Raw genomic sequence first — 22,746 nt, 5'->3', positions numbered from 1 at the left:
CTGCTGTCCCTCCCGAGGACGCATGTCTCTGCGGTTGTGCGCTGCGGGAATCCGCAGGACACTGGAAACTGTGTAGCCCAGTCCCCGTGGGCTGGCAGACGCAGTCCGCGTACCACGTGTGCGTTGTCTACCGCTCAGTCGGTGCGAGCCGTGACTCAGGCCCGTGTGACTGCGGGGTGACTGGTGCGTCCGCAGGATCGACTCGTCTTACTAATGAGCAACTCGCCTCTCCGGCCTCCTGCCTTCCCCTTAACCCTTCGGTGGCGCTCTGGGGCGGCCTTGAGAGAGAGGCCTGTGGGAGAGTGTCTGAAAATGACCGAGGGACAGGTTTCACTGGGCAGAGCCGCTCGCTGTGGCTACCAAACCTTCGATCGATCGATTAGGAATCTGATGAATACCCGAAGTAACTTTCTCTTTTCGGTTTTTAATTTTATTTAATATTTGTCACATCATAGAGTGTAGCTATAGCTGCTGTCTTTTCATGTGTTTATTTACCATCCACCCTGCACACCGACAATCTCCTTGTGCGTACAGCTGTGTGTCTAAGCTAAGAAGTTGGAGTTGTGCTCGTTTTGGCAGAGGCCCGGCTGATGAGTGACTTGCCCGTTGGTAAGACATCGATAGCCTGCGAAGAAATCCCCTGCAGCCGGAGATCGGTGGCAGGTATGCGGCTCCAGGTGTGGCAGGAATGCGGCTTTCGTTCTCAGTGGGGTTTCACCCGTGGCCTCAAGAGAAACCCGATCTGAGCGTGTTTACCTCCCCGTCACGCCTGCCCTGCCGGCATCCTTCAGGGAAAACCCTTTTCACTGAGAACAGCCCGGGCGTTTCTGAGGAACGGGCCGGGCCTCCTGCCCGCGACCAAAGAGGATTACTTACTTAGTGTCATTTCGGGATTAAAAGGGAAATGTGATTAGGGCTCCGTCGGGCCGAGCTGAGAGAGTCTGCTAACTCGACCTCGTCTTTCTCTGCCCGTTCCCTCCCCGGCGCTGGGATTAATCTGGCTGCTCTCCTCTGAAGTGGAGGAGGGGAAACCTGAATTAGGAGAGCCCAGCTTAGTTTGTAGAGTGGACTTCGGGCTGTGTAACACGTGTGTAACATGTAGCCAATCCCTCGCCAAAAGCACAGGCCAGTTTATTTATTTTATTTTTGCTTTGCTCTCAGCTTGCCTTTGGAGATTGCAGAGTTAACTATTAACCTAACGCTGAGAAGGAGAGAGGGAGAGAGAGAGAGATTAGAAGAAACGAAAGAGGAAAGAAAAGACCCTGTCAGTCTGAAACTTCGTGCTTTTGCTTCTGCTCGGCTCTTGATCCCATGCCAAGGATTCCCCCCCCTCCCAGCGTGCCGATAACCCCGGCCTTTTCCCAGATGGCAGGAGACGTGCTGGGATGGATAGAAACAACTCTGGCATAAAAAAAAAACAAGAAAAACGCAGGAACCCCCTCCCTCTCTCCCCTGCTCTCTCCCCTCCCCGCGGCCGCCCTGCTTTATCTCCCTCGCCAGAGCGGCTTCCCGTGACGTCACTGCCCAAATAAGGAGCTCTCAGATCACTTTTACTATCTGAGAGGCACCTCTGAGCACGAGCCGCCTCCCCCCTCCCCTCTCTCTCCCTCCCTCGCGCTCTCTCTCTCTCTCTCTCTCGCTCTCTCTCGCTCTCTCTCGCTTGCTGGCTCCCCCCCGCCCGCCTGCCTGACGCGGTGTGTCTGTGAGAGCTGTCACAGTAGGGAACCTGCTTCTCGAGCTCAGAGTCATTCGGGCAAACTGCCTCCGCCACGCATTCGCACACAGACGCACGCCGAGTCGGCACGGCACAGCACGGCACAGCACGGCACACCGGCACCTGACAGCCAGCCTCTTCCTCACACAACGCCATCAGCTACCTATTCTCATTGTTTCTGAGTCTTTCTGTTTCCTTCTTTGGCTGATTTGACTCGTTTATCTGAATATCTCCTGCCGTTTCTCTTTGTTTATTTGTGATTTTCACCATAAGATAAGCGTGCCGTACCCCACCTGGGCTGGGGCGCCATGGGGGTCTGCGCTACCTGTCTCTCAGCGCCTCTCTGACAGCACAGGGGGCTCGTCTGGCTCCTTCAGCTCACAGCTCGCTCTCGCGCTCATTCACACTCTCTCTCTCTCTCTCTCTCGCGCTCTTGCTCTCTCACACACACACGCACACACACCGTCTCATCGAGGCTGAGATCAGAGAATCAAACGCCCGGACGCCGTTCACCACAAGGTAAAGGATGTTTCTGATTTATGCTTGTCGTTCGCTGGTGCCGCTGTGTGGCTCTGTCTCTTGGTGATCAGTGGATCGCGGCCCGCTCTCGGTGTTGTCTTTGTGCTCGGCGGTGGAGAGGGGCTGTGATTGAGCGCCGGCTCCAGTGCGAATCCGATTGGGCAAGGTTTTAATGAATGGACTGGCTGGTTCTCTCACAGGCAGCTGCAGAGCGTAGTTCTCTCGACGCTGCTCTGAGGGAAAGCGCGGTCACATGCCAGTGACTGCTTTGTGTTACAGTGTGCGTCCAGGAGGTTGTCAGCAATGTGTGTATGACTGTATACATATGTATATATATATGTGTGTGTGTGTGTGTGTGTATATATATATATATATATATATATATAATATAATATAATATATATATATATATATAGATGGATAGGAGAGAGATGCACATCTGTCTGCTGACATTTCTCAGGTGTAGCAGGCTGCTGTTTAACGGTACAGGTGTCGTCTCAGAGGAAATGATGACTTCTTTGTAAGACAACCACAAAGAAGGTTGTGTTACTATTATAAGACTCCAGTGTCTTTATTTGAATGAAATGCAAAGCGACATTATTAAAAAGGCCTGACACACTTCAGGGAAAGTCGTGTTTCTGGTGTGTGTGGAAACGCTCATGCACAACTTGTCTTCTGGAACCGCTGCCTGCCGAGATGGATTAATTTTGTCTCTGTCGGCTCCCAGAAATCAAAGGGACGCGGTTAATACACAGCATGGAGATACGGAGCGCTGCATGGCGGTGATAGGTTGGAATGGGAAGCGGGATGGGGGATTAACGGCCGGCGAGCCGGAGGAAGGAGTCGCAGGCAGTGTTTAGCGGCGCCTGCAAGGGAAGGTAACACATTAGTGTCTGTGTTGCAAATGAACGGGCGTAGATTAAGGGATTACTGCCATTACAAGAGAATTAACGGCGCTTCTGAAGGGTTCCACTGATAGTGGCTCGCATCGGCGCCCGTGTTCGTGCAGATGCCTGGGGTTTATAAAGTGCCCCGCGTGTGTGATGGGTCTCTAATGACTTCCAGAGTGAGTGATCACCGCTCAGAGACAGTTGCTCAGTGCGGCTACTTAAGTAATAACTGTGCGGTGATGAAGATGGACAGTTGAGCCGTAGTTCCTCCACACTCTGAGCTCAGGCGGTCCAGGATAAGTCACCGTCGTCTTTTCCACCGGCGCTGGGAATAGAGATGGTATAGTTGTGTCAGTCGGATCCCCGGTGCTGGAACATTTGCTCTGCGTTTCCTTTCTCGCGTCGCTGTGAGCGAGCGGTTCTCGTAGGGTGAGGGATCTCTCCGCACAGGCCAGCACAGTGTCGCACAAGTGCCATATTGCACTGGCATCACAACAAGGTACCACACGTAGCAGACGTATGCAAATGTCTGATTAAGTTGGTCCGAAGTCATAAATACGTCACAGCAGTTCATACATTTGTTGGCTGTAAGTTCATTCCTGTCTTTTGTCTGCGATTGTTACCTCTGTTTTGGTTTTGCCTGCTCTTGAAATAGATCGTGTGTCACCGTTCGGAGCAGACGTGTGACAGATGCGTCTCTGTACGACTTCCTGAACGAGAGGCTTGTGAATCGCATGAGGAAACCCCTCGCTTGTGACTGATTATACTGATGTGATCTTACTGATCCACTGTATCTCCAACAACAGCAACAACAACAATAGGGTCCAGTTGTGCTCTTGTTATTAAAGACTCTTTGTAGAAGGTGAGCACAGTCAAAGCAGGCCTACAGCACAGGAGACTCAGAGACGCAGCATGAACCTCAGAGCACTTTAAACCCCTTGAGGTCTTTGATAACTGAAATATCTTCTCAGTGGCCTAAACCTGTTTATAAAACTTCCCATCCTTTATCCTTTAATCCCTAATTATCCTGATTTTCGCCAATATTGCAGCCGCTGATGATTTACAGAGAGGAATAAGTGTCTCAGGGTACCGTGGTTTTCACAGACTACAGTCAGTCATTTCAGTGTAGATACTTAGCAGTGGTTTAGAAAGACTAAGAAGCGGAATTGTCACTCTCCGGGTCAGAAATTAGGCCGTTGTCCTGAAACGTCACAAGCGATCACATCTCCCGGCCCGGCGGAGACTGTTCTTCTCCGGCAAACTTTCAGAGCGGCAGACATCTGTTCGTGCCTAACCGAGCTATTCGTATGAGACATCTCTAGCGGCGAGAGACGGCCCCCCGCGCGGTGCCAGGTGGCGCGTTACTTGACATGCCAGAGTACTTGATGTTCTCGAGTGAAAGAAACTCGATGGTGCCGTCTCATGGCCTCTCCAGGCGAAGGGGGGGCAGATGAGAGAGAATCGGACTAATCTTATCCATGCGGTTACAAGAGGACAGATACCTTATCAATGTATTGAGGGCACCCAGGGTAACTGTGCCAGGGGCAATACCTGATGATTTAATATGAATTACAAGGTGCCATGACTCGCCAAGGCACTTTTATCACCAGGTCATCGCATTTAGATAACTATAGATGACTTAATTGTCCTTCTTTTGTTTCAGGTTGTTTCCACAAACTGCAGTCTTGTCAGCTGTAGAAAAGTGAATGTATTTAAATATATTCTTATAGCAAGTCGCTACTAGTATGTTGAATAGTAGGCCGATAGAGAGATAAAGAGAGAGATCGATATTTTCCACATTGTTCTCATTCATGCAACATCCTTTCGTCCGTTTCGGTGTGTCAGTTGCGTTTGTAATGTTTTTGTCACTTCTCCCAGGAAACCTAAATGTCAACGCAATGTAAACATGAACATACATGAGGTGTGAAAGCCTGTTGTCAGGTGACTCACGGAGAGAATATTCCAGCAATGCGCTTAATTGCATGGGTGGACAGGAATCGATGGTGGTTGTGTCTCTGTCCTGGGTCTGTGGGGACTGCCGTCTGAGAGGAGCCGTCTCTAACAGCATTGTGCTGCAGAACCGGTGGTGAAACCTCACAAAAATAAATAGGAAGACGGACTCGCACAATTTCACAGGTCTTTATTGGGTGAATTCAATCAGTGTGCGTTTCACAAACTCAGTGGGTCTCGGGGAAAAAGATGAAACAGCACTTTGGTCTTGAACACGGCCCTGCGTTGCATCAAGGCCCCTAATGTTGTTAGCACTGCAAACCCACCGGAGTGTGTAATGCAAGATGTGGAAAATTCTGGGTTTCTTCTTTATGAGCTGCATATCTCTGGAATCTGTTCAAGCAGCAGCTTTTAAGACTGCAAACCTGATCTGAAATACTGAACCGAGAGTAATGCATTACTTTTAATGATTCCACACTTAAGCAAAGCAAATCAAACCAACGCATCGAGAGGAAGAGTGTGTGATGTTTCTGATAGGTCTTCTCTTCAACGTTGCCCCAGTGTGCTTCTCTTATCCTCTGTTACGCTGATGAGTCAATCATTACAGCGATGGCAGAGTCACCTGCCGCTCCAAAGGTCGCGTGCTGCCTGCGGGACGGGAAGGGGATTACCCCACTCTTCAGTTGTTGCAAAGTGTGACGTCTTCTGGTTGTGTGGCAGATACGTAGAATAATTAACTGCTGGGAGGGTTGTGTTGTTTTAGCAGTACCTTGCAGGCCTGGAGAGATACTTGTTACTTTACTTCACTGACAATAAACTGCAAAGGGATGTTCTTTTTGGACTAATATTTTGTTACTTAATGCTGGTTGGTTGAAAAGGTGTTGTTTCTCCCTACAAAGCCTGGACCTATAACAGCCAGTGCACGTCCTTGTTGACTTGGTCCCCAAAGATCCCATTCAGGAGACACTGTGGCGAACTTGGGCCTTGTTTTTATTAGGCTGCTTCCTTAATTTGACTTTGCTTTGACTCTTTTTCGGTGACGCCTTCCCCCGAACAACCAGCTGACAGAAACGGCGCACGGGCCTGAGTTGTTGTGCGTGCGTGTGCGCGCGTGGTGGCAGGCTTGAGTTGTATCAGGGTCCGGGTTGTGTCTGGGGGGATACTGTCGATACTCGCCTGTAGACCGATGATAGGAGCTCCCACACAAGACGAGCCCCCGGTTCCCTCCGTGCCGCGTGTTTGTACACAGGAATGCTGCTGGGAGATAAATTTAGATCTCCTGCTCTCGCTCCCTCCCTCCCTCCCTCCCTCTCTCTCTCTCTCTCTCTCTCTCTCATCCTGTGCTCTTCAGTTTGGGCTGGTTTCCTTAGAAACCACTTAAGGTTTCTCGGGAGCGAGGGAAGCACAGAATTGCAGAGCATTCGAAAGGTACATAAAACAGGATTTAATAACAATCGTGGCAGTGCAGATGCTGTATCGAGACTTGGCGTCACTCTGACAGCGTGCGCCTCGTGTCCGCACCAAGCACCTGTACTAGTGGGATCGGTCCGACGAGGAAAGAGAAACTAGCTGTGAGGTCGTTTCTGTGTCTGTTTTCCTTTATTAAGGCACGTATATCTGCGTTCTGTGTCAATCTCTCCCACCTTGATGGGGTTCATTTCGGGAAACTTTTTAATTTAGGACACAGAATCGCTACGGCCTCTGGTTCAGTCAAAGTGAATTTTGGCAAATCCCTCTGTTTTGTACTATTCTGTAGTTTTATGCCTCCCCTCCCCACACACTTTATTTTTCTGTTCTTGGCTGAAACCCCATGAACCGGCATAGCATTACTTCACTTCAGAGCCCCGCGGAGTCGAGCGATGCTACGTTAATTCATCTCCGTCTGGTGAGAGCGGAGGACGGGCCCAAGACATCACGGACGGCAATGAAAGTTGCTAGGAGAGAGAGGGGCGTCTCGGGTGTCGTGTCGCAAATCCGAGGCCCTTCGGCGCTGCGGTCAGTGTGTCCTGCGTAGCTACGGCGAGGTCCTTCAACACCGGCACGCCCCCGAGACTCCGCGAGTGTCGCCAAACTCCTGCTCTTGGATACACAGCAAATTGTGCACCATACAAAGTTACCTGTACAGCAGTAGACTTATTGATTCTTGATTCTGATTGATTCTTCTCTGTAGATTTGTATGACACTACAGGCAAAATGCCTACTTGACACAATACTTTATTTTCAAACATTTCAAACACTGTGAATATAGTGCATTGCCTCATATCCGTGGGGAATTTGCCTCAGATTTAGAAAGGTGTGCTCCCATCGTCCGAGCAGATGTATTTGGGATTTGGCGTACAAACCTCTGGTCGTTATTGTTTCTCTGTTATAATCTCTGCTCGGTGGCCGGGCTGTTGATCAGTGCCGCGTCTCCCTTACGCCAGCTAACGGTCAAGGTTGGCTTTTGACAACAGGGTTTCTCTGTGTGTCGAATACCCAGAGAGCCTTTTCAGTGAAAACAGCTGCAGGGGGTCAGGAAATGGGAACGCATTGTAACTCAGCTTAAAGGGGACAATAAAAATGCAAAGAAAGAACTGAAATTCCAACACAAGGGATTTATAGCAGCTTTAGGAGGGGATACTGGGCTGCAGTCTCGTGCTCCTGGCCGTCTGTGACAGCGCGCTGCGGTCCCGTGCCGGGCAGAGGTTGTGTGTATCAAAGGGCACTCTGACCGGCTCTACACACTGGGATGTTTTTGGCCGCAGCGTCGCTCCACCGGTGTTGCAATCGTGTGGTGTGTCTGCCAGCGAGCCTCTCAGGGCGCGGACTGACCTCAGACACAGGAGGCCCCCGGCGCGAGTGGGAACTGTTATTTGGGAAGAAAGCGTAGAAGACCAGTCCTCTCCAGGTGCACCGAGGAACAAACGTCAGGGTCTCCTCTCGCCATATGGACTGCAGCTGTCTTTAGTTTTATTCTGTGACTTTTGGGTAACACACCTCAGACACTTGTAGACACCTGTGTGCTGATCTCTTCTGACACCTCTGCTTTATTTACAGTGATGTGAGGATAGTGATTGTAAAACCATTGTAAGACACCCTGAATAAAAGCTAGTGCTAAACAGCTTAAAGAAATAATGATATTCATGGTAATAACCAATTATACTGATTTATAGCCTTTCATAATCGGTGTGTGTCGCTTGAAATGTCAATAGCTGTGCATTAGGGGGCCTGAGTCGGTGCTGGGCGGAGTCTCAGTGTGAGGGACTCCCCGGTCCTCAGAGACATGTCTGTGTGAGTGTGCGTCTGTGTGAGTGTGTCCTGTCGGGAACGCTGATGGCGGGGGGGCGGGGGATGGGGGGTGTCAGGAGAATGTGCCAGCTGAAGGTGGCGCCGCGGGCAGCCTGTTTGACAGGCGGCCAGCAGGTCACCCAGGGTTCAGATTGTGCTCAACGAGAGGCCTGGCAGCTCTCCATGAGCAACTGTATTGTGTGTGAGTGTGTCTGTGCGCAGGGACATGTGACAGGGATTGCTACATTTTGTCAGACCATTTGTGCCTTTTTGGTCAGTATGATGGTGTTTTAATTTGTAATTCTCTGCTCTGACGGTGTTGGGATCGCAAAGCAAACTCTGCCTCTGGATGTCAACGGCCTGGTTGTGTTTTGAGGAGATATAAAAAAGTAAACATGCTTTTTATGTTCATGTATCTATTGTCACAATAGATCGTGTTCCCGGATGTCCCTGGTGTCTTTTGGCTGCTGTGAGATAGACATTACCAGGCAAACAAGTTGACTGTTGTTCTGACACTAAATGAAAAGATTTTCTGCAGCGAAGGGATGGAGGCTTTGGAACCATCACTGATCACCTTTCATACGCTGTCAATACTTTCTTGACACATTTTATCACACATTTATGACGGTGTGTTATTATTTACTGCATTCAAACAAACCCCACCAAACAAAACTCACAGAAACAAAAATAGCCGCTGCTGGTCGACTGTCGCTGCGGAAATTTAATTAGGCGAATTGTTTAAGTGTACAACCCACTTTCCACCCAGCTACGAGAGGCTTGATACCAGACGTGTAAAAGTGAAGTGTGCGAATTCTCCTGCTCGTTCAGTCGTCTACGTTTGCCAATTTGCACTGCATGCATTATAGAGCCTCACACCTTGTCATGAGACGGCAGAAGCAAAGCCCGCCTGCTGTTCGGTGTTTTTTTTCCAGCTGTTTTTACATGCACCCCTCTCCCGATTTGTACCAGATCAATAAGTTTCACTCAGTAAAGACAGGATGCCACTCGTTCCTTACTTTCTTTTCTATTGAATGTTCTCTTCATAGCCGTGGATTTGATCTGATTAGTTGCTGTGTGTGTGTGATTGAATGTGCAAAACAAAACTAGAATCCGTGAAACAAAGCTTTTATTAGCTTGATTATTTGATAGTCTGTATATCCTACACAGATGTAGAGTGCAGCGATCTTGTGTAGATCGGGTCGTTGTGGGCTAATTAAACAAGTTCCGGGTTTGTGTAGCCACTCGGCACACGTCTGGAGGAGACCGACTCCCAGACCCCGAGCTGCCCATGCTGGCTAGACTAATTGATTGATCGATTGATCGGTTTACCCGTCAGGAGGTGTATTCTGTGAAGTGAGATCAATCAGGCCGGGGTACTCGTCAGGGCTGGCTTTCTTTCTCACCGAGGACCTCTGTGTCTGTTGGGGGGCCTCTCCGCGCACACTTCGCCATCCATGGCCCTTGGCAAACCTCGGTAGGGCGGCGCCAATCGCGACAGAGAGGATGGGAGACACGGAGAGTGCCTGTGAAGTGTAAACCGCCCTTAAGAGGCACGTCTCCAGTCGGGAGAAAAGGGAGGAGAGATCGATTGTGTCTGCTTGTGAACTGGGGGTTGTGTGCGCCAGGGAGATGCCGTCACTGTAGTATGTGAGGGCGGTAGTCCCCTGTGAACCATCCCCGAAAAACAACCTCAGGAGCTGCCGGAAATGGAGACGTTTAACTCTCAGAGGACCGGGCTGGAATATGCTGATTCATGCTAATGAGGGAGAAAGAAATGCGTCATTGTTGTTGTTGTCGTTGTTAATGCAGCTCCGTTCTTGCTTTGATTTCATTAAAAGAGTCTCGCCTCAGCTGGAGAGATGTCCTATTCTTTCAATAGTAAATGTTATCTTGCTCGGTCCCACTGAGCGATGGAGTAAGCGGTCTGATCCCGGGCCCTTCGATGCTTTAACCCTTAAAACTGTGACTGAGGACAAGCTTGACTACCAGAAGCCACCCAGGGAAGGATTGGGCTGAATCTGGTGTTTCATAACCGTGTAATCCAGCCCTGCATTACTGTAAGCAGAGATGGAATTTTTTTCCCACTTCCCTCTTCCAGAAAGTCTGACTCAGATATAAGTCTGAGGACCGACCTTGACTTGAAGTAAAAAAATAAAAAAATAGTAACGCTGTGAAGGATGGAGGTGGGGCGGAGTTTAAAGGACAGAAATACTCGCCGTGCTGTATCTGCTTCTCATGGTGGACTCCCCCGTCCCGCTCATTTGATTGCCGTGAATAATTTATCCTGGTCATTATGCTGCTTTAAACCCTGTTAATCGCTCTGTTTAAGAAGCGCGTCGGTCGGATGCCAGAGACCATTAAGCTCCTGGCTGCGTCCCGACTTGCCAGTCCTGCCTGGAGCGCGACGCTGCGATTCCCAGGGACTCCGCTGTTGTCACGCTGACGGGGGATGCCTCTGCAAACGGGCACTTCCTGTAGGAGTTTTCGATCTGTAGCTGTGGCGGCCTGACCCACGTATACAGACTGGCTAGATAAATAAAGACAATATTGAGGATTGGGAGCGTAAAACCCCTGATGGACTTGCTGGGATCATTAATCCACTCGCCGCCCCGATCGAGCCCGTTGTCTCCTGCTCTGAAATGCACCAGTGCCCCCTAAAAGCGCCCTGCATGTGAGCGAATGTGTCGGGAGGGTGCCGAGGTCTGTGACCGGTTGTTAGAGTATAGAGAGTCCCCGGACGGGACTCGGGACGGATCGATAGATTGGCGGAGAATAGGAGAAAGTGAGTGGGTTTTTTCTGATCTTTCGCATTGATTTCTTCCTTTCTACGGATGAAGGGACTGTGTTGTCAGAGGAGAAAGTTGTTGCACCTCTGCCTTTGTACTCGTGTCCCCAACGGTAAATAAACACTTTCCCAGATCGGAGACTCGTACCAGCGAAGGTGCAGGGCAGGACGGCACACCCTGTTTCTCGGGGCCGATTCGTACCAACATGTGGCAACAAGTGCTGCATTTTCCTAGTGTGTTGTATTTAATACCTGATTTAGTCATCAAACTTGGTGAAACATTTGCTGTGAACAAACTTGAAGATGAATCTTTGACTCCTTGAAGTTCAGAGGATATCCCAAGATCTGAGTACGCTACGATTGAAAGCACTAACAAAAGCCTCCAATGTCTCATGAGTTGTGCGATCGTAGGCCATATAATCACTCTGGTCAATTCGATATAATCAGTATTGAACAGGACTGTCAAACTCTAGAAGGAAAAGGCTTAATCAAATTAATTAATGGTTGCCGGAGAAAATTGTATAAATGCATTAATAAAAACAGTCAAAATGCACATATTTGAATCATAAACAATACAGACATTACATTTTATGATAATGAAATCCGTATAATCAGGTATTCTTTTGATGGCTCATTTAATGTTCTCTTCTCTGTTCATAATGCACTTTGACAGCTCTCACATTAAACAGCGTTTTTGCGCAACAATGCAGGTGTGAATGCGAAGTAGATTGGGGAGGGGACAGTTTGAACTTGGTCCCTCTTGGTGTTTTATTGGGAGAGCAGGACAGTTCTCCCAGATGTGTGTGAGGGACGCCTGTTTGTGTAGCCGAGGCTTTCACAGCCGAAACCTTCGTGTCTTCAAATCTTAGTTTTTTCCGTCTTAGTCTAGACAATCAGGGCAATATTCCTTCAATTACCTTCTAGTATTTTGCATGAGCTTAACTCACTGACAAAGATAGTTCAGTATTAACGCTTAACACGCCTGAACGCCTGTGTCAGGGTGCGTTAACATGCGCAGGGTGGCTGTGCTGCCATCTGCCTGCCGAACGCTTATGAAGTGGACATCTGCTCACGACACGACTCACATTAATTCATATTACTTCCCGTAATCAACAGCAGATTAATCACAGAGAGCTACCCATCATGAAGAGTTTAGCGGCACTTATTTCAGTCTCCGCAATGCTCCTGGGGGGGGGGTTGCGCAAGTCTGTAGAGTGAACCACAGCTGGGGACGAGCGGGAGAGGAGGGGGTCGGGTCTGTGCATCCTGCTGGAATCACAGACGTGGCCAGGGGCCTGGTGGGAGGCCACTTCACCGGGGGGATATAGCCTCCGATTGGCAGTAACCCACGCAGTCAGGGCCGCAGAATGAGTGACGGAGAATACTTTGAGAGGCAGATTCTTTTTTTAACTTTGCGTTTCTGGAAAAACTCGACCGACCTGTTACATGAACAGATAAATCCAAGTGTAATACCCTGGGAAGGCACACTTCTTAGGCCTTAGTTTGCTAAAGCTACTTTATTAGATGATCCTTCACTCATAAGAACAACATCTGAACAGTGATTTGATTGATTCATTGATTTATATTTGTTCTGCGCCTTCGTCTGCCAAGATTTGTCTTCTCTAGCCCCAGCTAGTTAAGACGGAGATGTCCCAGATTGTGGACGCACGGGAAGGTCTTTCCCCTGCCTTGTGCTCCTCGTGATTCGACTTCAAGTTTGCTTTCCAAGGTCTTCTGGATTAAAAACACTTACATAAGTCATCTGTGTAAATCTCCCTCCCTGAATAGAGCTTAATCTTCCTCATTGAGATTAGCGCTGTTGACTCTTCTGTTTGTGATTTAACCCTCCTCGTTCATCACCCTCCTGCTGTGATAGCTGTGATGTCTGATGGAGCTCTCGCTGGTTCAGAGTGATGCTGTCGTCGATGTGTCGTGTCTTCTCTCTCTGATCTCCTGCACAGTTATATGTACTGGTGCTAAAACATCTCTGAAGGACGGAGGAAAGTCCAGTGGTCTAACTGCTTCTTAGGGACGTTGTGAACTTCCTGCGTTTGTCTCACAGCGTCCTGTCCTCGCGCTGCGCAGGATATACCCGATGGCATGGCTCCCCTCGGTGTAGTTTTCAGAGAACATCCCCCAAAGATGTCCCCTCTGGTTTATTTATTTTAACAGAGCCCTCACAATGCCCATCTGTTTATGTTTATGTGCGCCGTATTGTGCGTGAGTTGTGAGGGAGGCCACTTATAAAAACACGCTCTCGTTTTGATTGTCTGCTGAAACAATACCTACAGATGACACACTGTTTGGGGTGTTGGTTAAGCACAGGCAGCAGACAATTCTAACCTTTGCGACTCTGAGTGCGTCGACCGAGAGACACGGTTTCTGTCTCATACCCCGCCGAGCAGGCTTGAGAAGACAGGGAGACCGTGTGAGCGCAGTGAGGACGGCGTGGGTGCGTGGCGTGACCGAGCGCTGTCTCCTCAGCACCGGCTGTCGAGTGAGTAACAGGCATCTTCCTTTCTGTGCCAGGGAGTTGTGCTCTCGGTTTTATTTTCTGGCATTGTTGACTGGACACACACACACTGCCCGAGAGACGGGCTAGCTCATGTTTATGACCTTCGGGATGTTTGGGACCTTAGGAGACCAGGTGGAGTCCTCCCGAAATCATGTCAATCCGTCCAAGGAAATGGGAACCGTTTGCCCAGAGAGGCGAGAGGCGTGCATGGGTGGGTGGGGAGAATTAAAGCTGCTTTCGAACTGAGCTACACTGGAACATCTTACTGTCCGCAGTGGCAGCTGGGTTTGTTCGATGGATTCTGGGTTCGCAGGCGTCGTGGGTTCGAAGGTCAATCTTGGGGTATGCTAGCAAATTGGTCCACCATGTTGTGTGGCTTCAAGGGGCACTTCTGAGGCGATGACATGGGGAAGATGGACGCCTAAGGGCAGGGCTTGAGGTTCTCTCGATAGCAAAACTTCTTCAGCATCTTCTGCCATCACCTTTCAACAGCAGAACTTCAACAAGGAAGGAAGCGTCCAATCAGTGTCAAGTGCAGCTCTTGTTTGTTTTTCCAAAATTCATTAACAGCGATGCCATGTATTTCTGTATGGAGAGCTGTAGGTTTGTGTCGTGCGTGTGAGCCTTCAGTTTCACATCACTTTTACACTTAAAATACGCTGGTTTGTGAGAATGCGAGTAAAAAAAATAAAAAACAGAATCTGCTCTGTTTTCCAAGACTGCAGCTGCAGCTTCAGTTATTGTCCGTTTTACTGCAATCAGGATATCTGCGAGCCAAACATTTGCTCTCTATTTTACCCTTAAAAAGGCGCCTCCTGCCAAACAGTGCTCCGCCAGTAGTGTTGAAATGCAGTCGTTGTGTTTTTCTTTGCCAGTGTCGGCCAGACATTTCTCTTTAACAGTGAAATAATAAAATAAAACAATTTCTGCATCGAAACTGCATCGTTTCGAGATGATTATTTATTTAATTGAACTGTAGGAAACTAATACGATGCCAAGTTACCTTTTTATGGGTTCCTGTAAACTATAATTACAATTTTGCTGTGGGTTTATCATCTGGCAAACACACACATACATACAAACATACAGCCATGTGATGCAATGTCAAGGTATTTGCAAATTAAATCACTACACTGCAGGGTTTATCTTTAAGCCTTTGTTTTACAGTTGGACTTGTGCAAACCGCTCTGTCACCTCTAGGCCTTTAGTGTTTCTCTTCCTGTTGTCATAATTCTCAGTAATGCTCGGTATTTAACCATTTCTGGAGTTTGTCTTAGGTTTTTATCTCAAACCCTGAAATATAACACCGGAGAAGTTTCTTCCTTTGAATTTATAAATAGTGATAATAGAGTTGTATCTTTTTTTTTTTTTTACCAATGAAGAATAAAAAGCACACACAGTGCTGATGTGTGGTGTAATCTACCACAACATTTGACCTTCAGTGCCAGCTGTTTGAGGTAGATATGCACTATCAGGGCAGGAACTGTGTGAGAGACGCACGCACGCTTTTCAAATCACGCTCATCTCGAAAGCCAGAATATTACAGTGCTGGAGAATGAGAATTATCCATAAAATACCTCTCATCCCCCCGTGTGTCGATCCTGCTCTTTAAGTGCAAAACGTGTCATTTTTTCTTCCGTGATGCACACTGTGAGGTCGGGGACACGAGGGAACAGGAAACCAGGGCTGTTCTCCCGTTTTCATGTCTGGCTTTTGTAATTGGGACATTATGTGTGGAAAGATAAGTAACTGGGGAATTATAACCCTATCGATACATTTAGAAATTCCCCTGATCACTCTTTAATCTTTATCATCAGGATTTCCCATTTTCTTGATTTGTGGAAGACGAGATTGACGTGGACTAATTCTGTGTATTTCTTTTTTACAGACAAGCATGAAGGCGCCGTTGGTGGCCATTGGGAAGAGACAGTAAATGTAAGTATCCTTCTCAGCTCTAAATTTCTTCTCATGCAGCAGGAGTGGCTGTGTTTATTGTCAGCCGTGCATTTTGAGTGGCCCTGGATCTCACTGTCATTGGATATAATTTGACTTGGGTCAGTTTAAAATCAGTTTGATACCCCCTGCTCTCCAGGCCGACATTAGTTTAAATAAAACATTCAAAATGAATAGAAATCATCAACAATGTCAGTTGGGAACGAAAGCACTTATCACGCTTATTTAGCAACTTGACAGAAGCGTGTTGCTCCTATAATGACGTCACACAGTTTATTGTAACTATTATTGGTTCTAATTGTGTCAGTGTTCCACACACGTCTTTGGCGGGTCCAGGTGTCTGTATTTCGATATGGACAGACGCTCGTACCTGGTAATTAATGATCACTGACGGCAGCGTACAGAAGTGATCACACCTGGGCAGCCCTGCGGTGCTTGACTTAATTATTGTGCTCAAGCTGTTTCAGCAGGTGCCTTTGAATTATGGATTGCTCACAAAGTACAGGACCCTATTATTATTATTAGTATTATTAGTATTATTATTATTCATTAGCAAATGTCCTTACTCAGGGTTACACAGCAGTTACCACAAGAAACATTTTCAAAGCATTACAAAGTGCAGAAATATACAGTTCACAATACAATAAGCATGCTTGGCATCCTAGTAACATCAGGTGCAAGTGTGTCCCATAACTTCAGAGATGTTTCTCCTGTTGGACGTGTTTCAGGGGCAGGGGAAAGCGCCCTGTGTGTGTGTGCATGTGTCGGTTCTGGTGCTCAGAATAGCAGATCACTGAGTTGAGAGGCAATAAACCCCCTCCTTCATCACAGCAATTCAACCATTCATACCTGTAGGGTAAAGCTAGAGCATCGCTGTGGATTATTCCCAGTGGTTGTGCTCTTGGTAGGCTGGCAGGTTTGTGTAAGGAACTGTAGCACCACTGAGCTCCCCTCAACCCCCAGGCCAAGTCAGCCCTCTCTCTGGTGTACAGCCAGAAGAAGCGAAAGCCTCTCTTCTAACCTAGTGAGTTTCATACAAGTCTCTGTTGCTCATATCTGAGACTCCATCTTGTATTTCTCAAAGCAAAATAAGTGTTTCAGTGTGCCGAAGTGCCGAGGAGAGTTCAGGGCGATTGAGATTCAGTCCTCTTCCGTCACCCTGTGGAGACTCCGAGACTCTCCTGCTGCGACAGGGATTGGTGGCGATGATAACATAAAAGAAAAGTAAAGGAACATAGGAGTTAAATGTCACCATTTACCAGAAGTTTGGTTTGAGTGTTACTTTATAAACACGTTCAAAGACAAAGGATGGTTGTGTTAATTATTTAATTCAATAGTAAGAGTCTTAAATATACAGGTAGATTAAACATTCGCCTCCTCTGACTCGATTATGTCTCCCTGCAGAGCCGCCACTGAAGTCTTTGGAAGAGGGAAGACAGTCGACTGGGAGGAAAGGCCGACGGACCGGACATATCGGTGGCCCTGTGTCCCTGGACAAGGGAACAGCCCCTGGAGAAACCCCCGTGCTGAGGGCGCGCCGGCCTGACGATGGGCGGTTCACGGCGGCCAAGGAGGCTGTCGAGGCAGCGTGTCAGACTGGAGATGTCTTCTAGGATACTTCCCCTCGGTGCTTTCTGATAGTGTCTTCACAGAGGGCCTTTAACCTAGACGCCAAACGTTCAGAGAGAAACACAATTCGGATCAGGGGAAACGGACACATTGTACTGTCGCTACAGAGTCACCATCAGCTCCCCCTCCCCGATGCCTCTATTTTCAGAGGGACGGTGGCTCTCCGGCTAGTTCGATGAACCCCCCCGCCCCGAGTCCGACACAAGCATTCCTAGCGTGTACCTGAGGCCCCCTCCCCACCCGATGGAGGCCGAACACAGCCAGCCGACCGGTGGGGAGCGGTCCGGAGGGCAAGAACAGTCTTCATCAGAACCTCCTGTGGGGAGCGGCTCGCCCCAGTCTCCGTCCCTGCAGCGCCAGCGGCTGTTCCCCTCCCGGTCCACACACCCGGCCCACGGCAGGCATCACCCCCGGCCACACAAGCGAGGCAGCCTGGAGCGCCACTATCAGCGGCTACAGCAGCAGCCGTCTCAGCCATTCCAGCTGGCCGGGAAAGCGGAGACGGAGAGGGCCGGGGCGGTGTGGCAGTTCACAGAGTCCCCCGGTCCTTCTGGAAGTAGTTACCCTTCATCCTCCACCTCCTCTCCCTCCTCCTCTGGTGTGCATCCCCAGGTCGCGCCTCCCCACGCCGCTAAGGAAGCACAAGAAGGCGTCCCCAGGCGGGAGCGAAAGCCTCAGAAGCCGGGGAAGTATGTGTGCCAATACTGCAGCCGGCCCTGTGCCAAGCCCAGCGTCCTCCAGAAACATATTCGCTCCCACACGGGGGAGAGGCCGTACCCATGCGCCCCCTGTGGCTTCTCCTTCAAGACCAAGAGCAACCTCTACAAGCACCGCAAGTCCCACGCCCACCGGATCAAAGCGGGCCTCGCCTCAGGCCGGGAGGGCTACTCATTGAGCAGCCAGGAGGGCTCGCAGCCGGGAGAGGACCAGGAGGAGCCAACCGAGGGGGAGAGCACAGACTCGGAGGAGGAGACCGGCCAGCACACGCCTTCCTCCTCCCTGGACAAGTACAGAAGCCTGTCGTCCCAGAAGAGTGGCAGTCTGGAGAGGGCCGCCCCCGAGGAGAGCCAGTGCTCGGACGAATCGCACGCCGTAAAGCAGAGGCTGGCCATGCGCCTCAGCGAAAGGAAGCGTGCCCCAGTGTCACAGTCGGACGACTCCCAGTCCTTCCTCAGTCCTGGCAGTAAGGGCAGCACCGAGTCCGGCTATTTCTCCCGATCGGTGAGTGAGGAGCAGCAGCAGGTCAGCCCTCCCAACGCCAACGCCAAGAGCTATGCCGAAATCATCCTGGGCAAGTACGGGCGGCTGGGGCAGCAGCAGAGGACCGCCCCCCAGCAGCAGCAGCAGCCGCAGCCATCCTCGTCCGGTACCCCAGAGGAGAAGGGGGTGTCCTTCAGCGTACCCAAAACACAAGTCATCGAACACATCACCAAGCTCATCACCATCAACGAAGCCGTGGTGGACACCAGCGAGATCGACAGTGTCAAACCCAGAAGGACGTCTCTGTCCAGGAGGAGCAGCATTGAGTCTCCCAAAATCTCAGCCCTCAAGGATCCCTTTGTGTTCGACTCCAAGGGGGAGGTCCCCAGTGCCGGCGCCAGTGGCAGCGTGAGTGTGGGGTTTGTGTGTGACCCTCTCCATCCTCAGTTCCCCAATGTGGATCTTCTGGCTGGCCAGGCCTCCACAGTGCCTCTCCTGAGAAGCCACTCAATGCCTTCCTCGGCCGGCCCCAGCGAAACGGCAGGCAGCTCCTCTCGCAATATCCGCCTGAGCCACTCCTTTGATGAGCAGCAGGCCGTGGCCACCGAAGTCCGGGCAGGGGCCCTGCTGCCACCCCACCATCGTATGCTGAGACGCCAGCCCGCCATCGAGGTGCCCTTGGGGACCGAGTTCATTCCAGAGGAGGCTGGCTCCTCCGCCTCGGCCTCGAGCACCTCGGTATCTGATCCTGGACGGAAACATCGCCGGGGACCCAGGCTGTATGAGTGCGAGGCCTGCGGCGCTCGTTGTAAGAAGCGTGAGATTTACGAGATCCACCGACGCACCTGTTGCCCGGCCCGTGTGGCACCGGAGTGTAAAAGGGCTACAGAGACCAGTGCCTACCAGGAAGACCGTCCACAGATGATGCACTACAAGTTCGGGGGCACAGCAGCAGCCATGCGGAAGAGAAGGAAACAAAAAAGCCTGGGGGACGATGAGGAGCCCCCCGTCTTTGAGCCTGGTCCAGCTCCGGCAGCTACCTCCTTCCCTCCTTCATGCACCGCCATCCCCAGCAGAGAAGAAGGTCGACCGGCCGTTGAGAACCCGAGGTGGGACAGCTCTCTAGGGGCCCCATCGCAGATTGAGCCAGACCGGAGAACCACGTGGAAAGAGATCTCTGTGATCCAGCACACCAGCTCCTTCGAGAAGCAGGAAATGTCCTTCGAGAGTCAGGAGAGTGAGGAGAAACGCGTTGCTTCTCCCGCCCGAGAGGAGCACCAGCAACCGCCACAGCAGCAAACACCAAAACCTTTTTCCAAGCTGGTCAGGCAACCGAATATCCAAGTGCCAGAGATCCTTGTTACAGAGGAGCCGGACTCTGATGTGGTGCTGGTTTCACCTCCAGCCACCGTCCCGAAGGAGCCGGAGAAGGTTGTTGAGGAGTTTCAGTGGCCTCAGAGGAGTCAAAGCCTGGCTCAGCTACCAGCCGAGAAGCTGCCGCCAAAGAAGAAACGCCTTCGTCTGGCCGAGGCTGCTCAGTCCTCAGGAGAGTCCAGCTTCGAGTCTGTCTCCCTGCCCCGCAGCCCCAGCCAGGAGAGCAACCTGTCCCACGCTTCTAGCCGCTCAGCATCCTTTGAGGAATCGGGGAAGCCTGATTCCGAAACTCAGCCAGCAGCTACCAGAACATGCCAGGTGACCCACATGCTCACCGTCCCCTCCGGGCACCACCAGCACCACCAGCCCCACCGAGAGATGCGACGGTCGGCCTCCGAACAAGCGCCAACCAGCGTCCAGCACTCGGCCCAGATCGCGGAGGCCCGGAGCAAGTCCTTCGACTACGGCTGCCTCTCCCCCCAGCACTCCTCCGCCGCCTGGAGGGAGAGGCGGAAATGCCTCCTGGTGCGGCAGGCCACGCTGGGAGAGCCCGAACCCGAGGAGCAGCCGCCGGGATGGGCTGCCAAAGCCGCCCAGCCTGTGTGTCTGTCTTATCACAGCCCAGCCCCGCCCCCTGGCAAGCCGAGCACCGCCTGCTCGTCCGTCGTACCCGACTCCCTCGCCAAGTCCTTGCAGCTCCACCAGTCCCCCCTCCCGCGTGATCCCCAGCCCGTTTTCCCACGACACCTGCCAACCCAAGGGCACCTGCCTCGGCTGTTCCCCACACCGGGCCTTTCCGAGGTCCTTCAGACCCAGATCGTCCCCCCGTCCTTCTTGCCGAGCGCTCCACAGCTCCACCCAACACAGCTCCACATCGTCGAGCGCCTGGGCCTCCCCATGCAGCCGTACCCACCTCTCCTGCCCCTCCAGTATCCGACGGGCGCCGCCCAAGCCCTCTACCTCCCGCTGCCCTCTGGGTTGGCCCTCCAGATGCCGGTGGAGCCCTTCCGGGAATCCAAGCCATCCCCTTCCTCGCAGTGCCCGGGTTCCCAGCATCCTCCGCCAGTCATCGCCCCCAGCTTGGAGCAGCTGAGGCCAGTAGTGTCCTTGGTGGTGCCGGTCCGCCTCCAGACCAACGTCCCGACCTACGCCAGCGCCATGTACACCACGTTGTCCCAGATCCTGGTCACCCGTGCGCAGGAGTCGGCCTGCTCCGCCGTCGTGCTGTGCAAGGCGGAGGAGGAACGGTTGCAGAACCCCTACCTGAAGATCCCCACCCCCGACTTCAAGAGCTACTTGCCTCTGACGTTGCCTCTTGGGTCGGGAGCTGGCATGGGATCGGAGGAGGGCCTGGGACCCTCCACGGCGGGGGGCAACAAGCGGATGCTATCCCCGGCCGGCAGCCTGGAGCTGAGTGTGGAGGCGCAGCGGCAGCAGAAACGAGTGAAGGAGGAGGAGGAGGAGGAGGAAGAGGAGGAGGAGAGCGAGCGAGTAGAGAGGATGGAGAAGGGTCGGATACAGGCTGCCATGGAGCACCAAGGGAAGGAGGAAGAGGAGCAGACGAAGGAGGACAGGAAGGCAGTGCCGGGGAAAGCCGAGCCCTTCAAGGAGGAAGAGGAGGAAGTCAGCATTCAGATCCACCCGCCGAGAGCCCGGAGCCCCGAGGGCAGGAAGGCGCCGCCGTATCCGAGCCTGCACACCACCACCTCCGTCAGCTGGTGCTATCTGAACTACGTGAAGCCCAACCCCTCGCCGCAGAGGGACCCCCAGACCTCGGTGTACTCGTCCTGGTGCATCAGCGTGCACAACCCCAACCTGCCTGGCCTGTCCACCAAGGCCTCGCTCTCGCTGCTGCGCTCCAAGCAGAAGTACAGCCCCGAGACCTACACCATGGCCACGGCCAGCCGCGCCTCCTCGGGAAAGCTGGTGCCGGCCAACTCCCGGAAGCCCAGGATGTCCGAGGTAAGAGGAGCACGATCCCGGGGCAGTTGATGTCGGAGTTCTGGTCCTGGTCGGGAGATTTTATGATTATTAACTGTTGTATTCATGCCAAAGAAGTACTCCTAGGCTTTGCTTTCTTCTAGAAGACCAATCTGGGTATTATTAGTTCCTAACATTTTTATGTTAAAATGAGAGCCGTAGTTCGTAGGACGTCTCTTGCCAGACGTTAGTGCTCTGTGATCTGCGGTGCCGGTGTCGGTCCAGCATGTTCACGTGCCGTGTCCGTCTCGAGCGCAGGTGCACACGGCCCCGGTGAGCGCCGCCCCAGAAGTAAAGGAGGCCACGCAGCCCGAGAAAGAGGAGGACAAGAGGGGGAAGAGGGAAGAGGAGGCGTCCACCTCAAAGCGCGGAGAGCCGTCCCGCATCCGGATCTTCGAGGGCGGGTGAGTGAGAGCCTCCGTTTCCACACTGTGTATGTGCAAACAACAACAACAGCAGCAAAAGAGTTCAGCCGTCGATACTACTGCGCAACACTGTGTTCATCAACAAGGTGCTGCCCCAACTCCTTCAGGCTGGGGTTGTTTGTTTCTCTTTGTATTTATTTATTGATTTGCATTGATGGGAAAGCCTCTCTGTTCTTTAAAAGCTTCATAAACACTTTACATATCCGTGGTAAAAGTAACCCTCTGCAAAGATGGGACTGGCCCTCCTTGGCCCTGTCCAAGCTTAGGGGTCCACTCTTTGTTCGACAGCGTCCCAGGGAGAGAAGGGAATAAGTGTGGTGTTAAACTCTCCTACACCGGGGTAAGAATAAGCAGACTAATTCATAGGTCTGGTTTATTGCACCGGAGGAGAGTGTCAGAATGGTTACATGGGCAGTGCAGTGAGAGGTGCATTGTGGGAGAATCCACAACTCTCATCCCCTTAGCAAAGCAGCATCCCGCAGAAAAGCGTCCTTCCTGAACATTTGATACGGTACGAAACGATTTGAAAGCAGCGGGGTGGTCAG

At 51.4% G+C, this 22,746-nt stretch overlaps 1 protein-coding gene across 2 annotated transcripts in view; it reads left to right on the top strand.

The window, feature by feature from the left end:
- Window positions 1–22,746, top strand: part of hivep3b (HIVEP zinc finger 3b) — a 94,637-nt gene that overhangs the window by 60,118 nt on the left and 11,773 nt on the right. The window contains exons 1-4 of one of the 2 annotated variants that reach the window (XM_066717703.1): window positions 1,726–2,233; window positions 15,529–15,575; window positions 16,998–21,758; window positions 22,035–22,180. In XM_066717703.1, the coding sequence (XP_066573800.1) occupies window positions 17,466–21,758; window positions 22,035–22,180 (4,439 nt within the window). In that variant the 5' untranslated portion in view covers window positions 1,726–2,233; window positions 15,529–15,575; window positions 16,998–17,465. Of the gene's footprint in view, window positions 1–1,725; window positions 2,234–15,528; window positions 15,576–16,997; window positions 21,759–22,034; window positions 22,181–22,746 lie in introns of those variants that run through there. The other variant, XM_066717702.1, reaches the window with a different exon arrangement.

Source organism: Amia ocellicauda, chromosome 11 (assembly GCF_036373705.1).
Source record: "Amia ocellicauda isolate fAmiCal2 chromosome 11, fAmiCal2.hap1, whole genome shotgun sequence".
Lineage (NCBI taxonomy): Eukaryota > Metazoa > Chordata > Actinopteri > Amiiformes > Amiidae > Amia > Amia ocellicauda.
The sequence above is the reverse complement of the archived record's forward strand: the minus strand, read 5'-3'. Positions and strand labels throughout refer to the sequence as shown.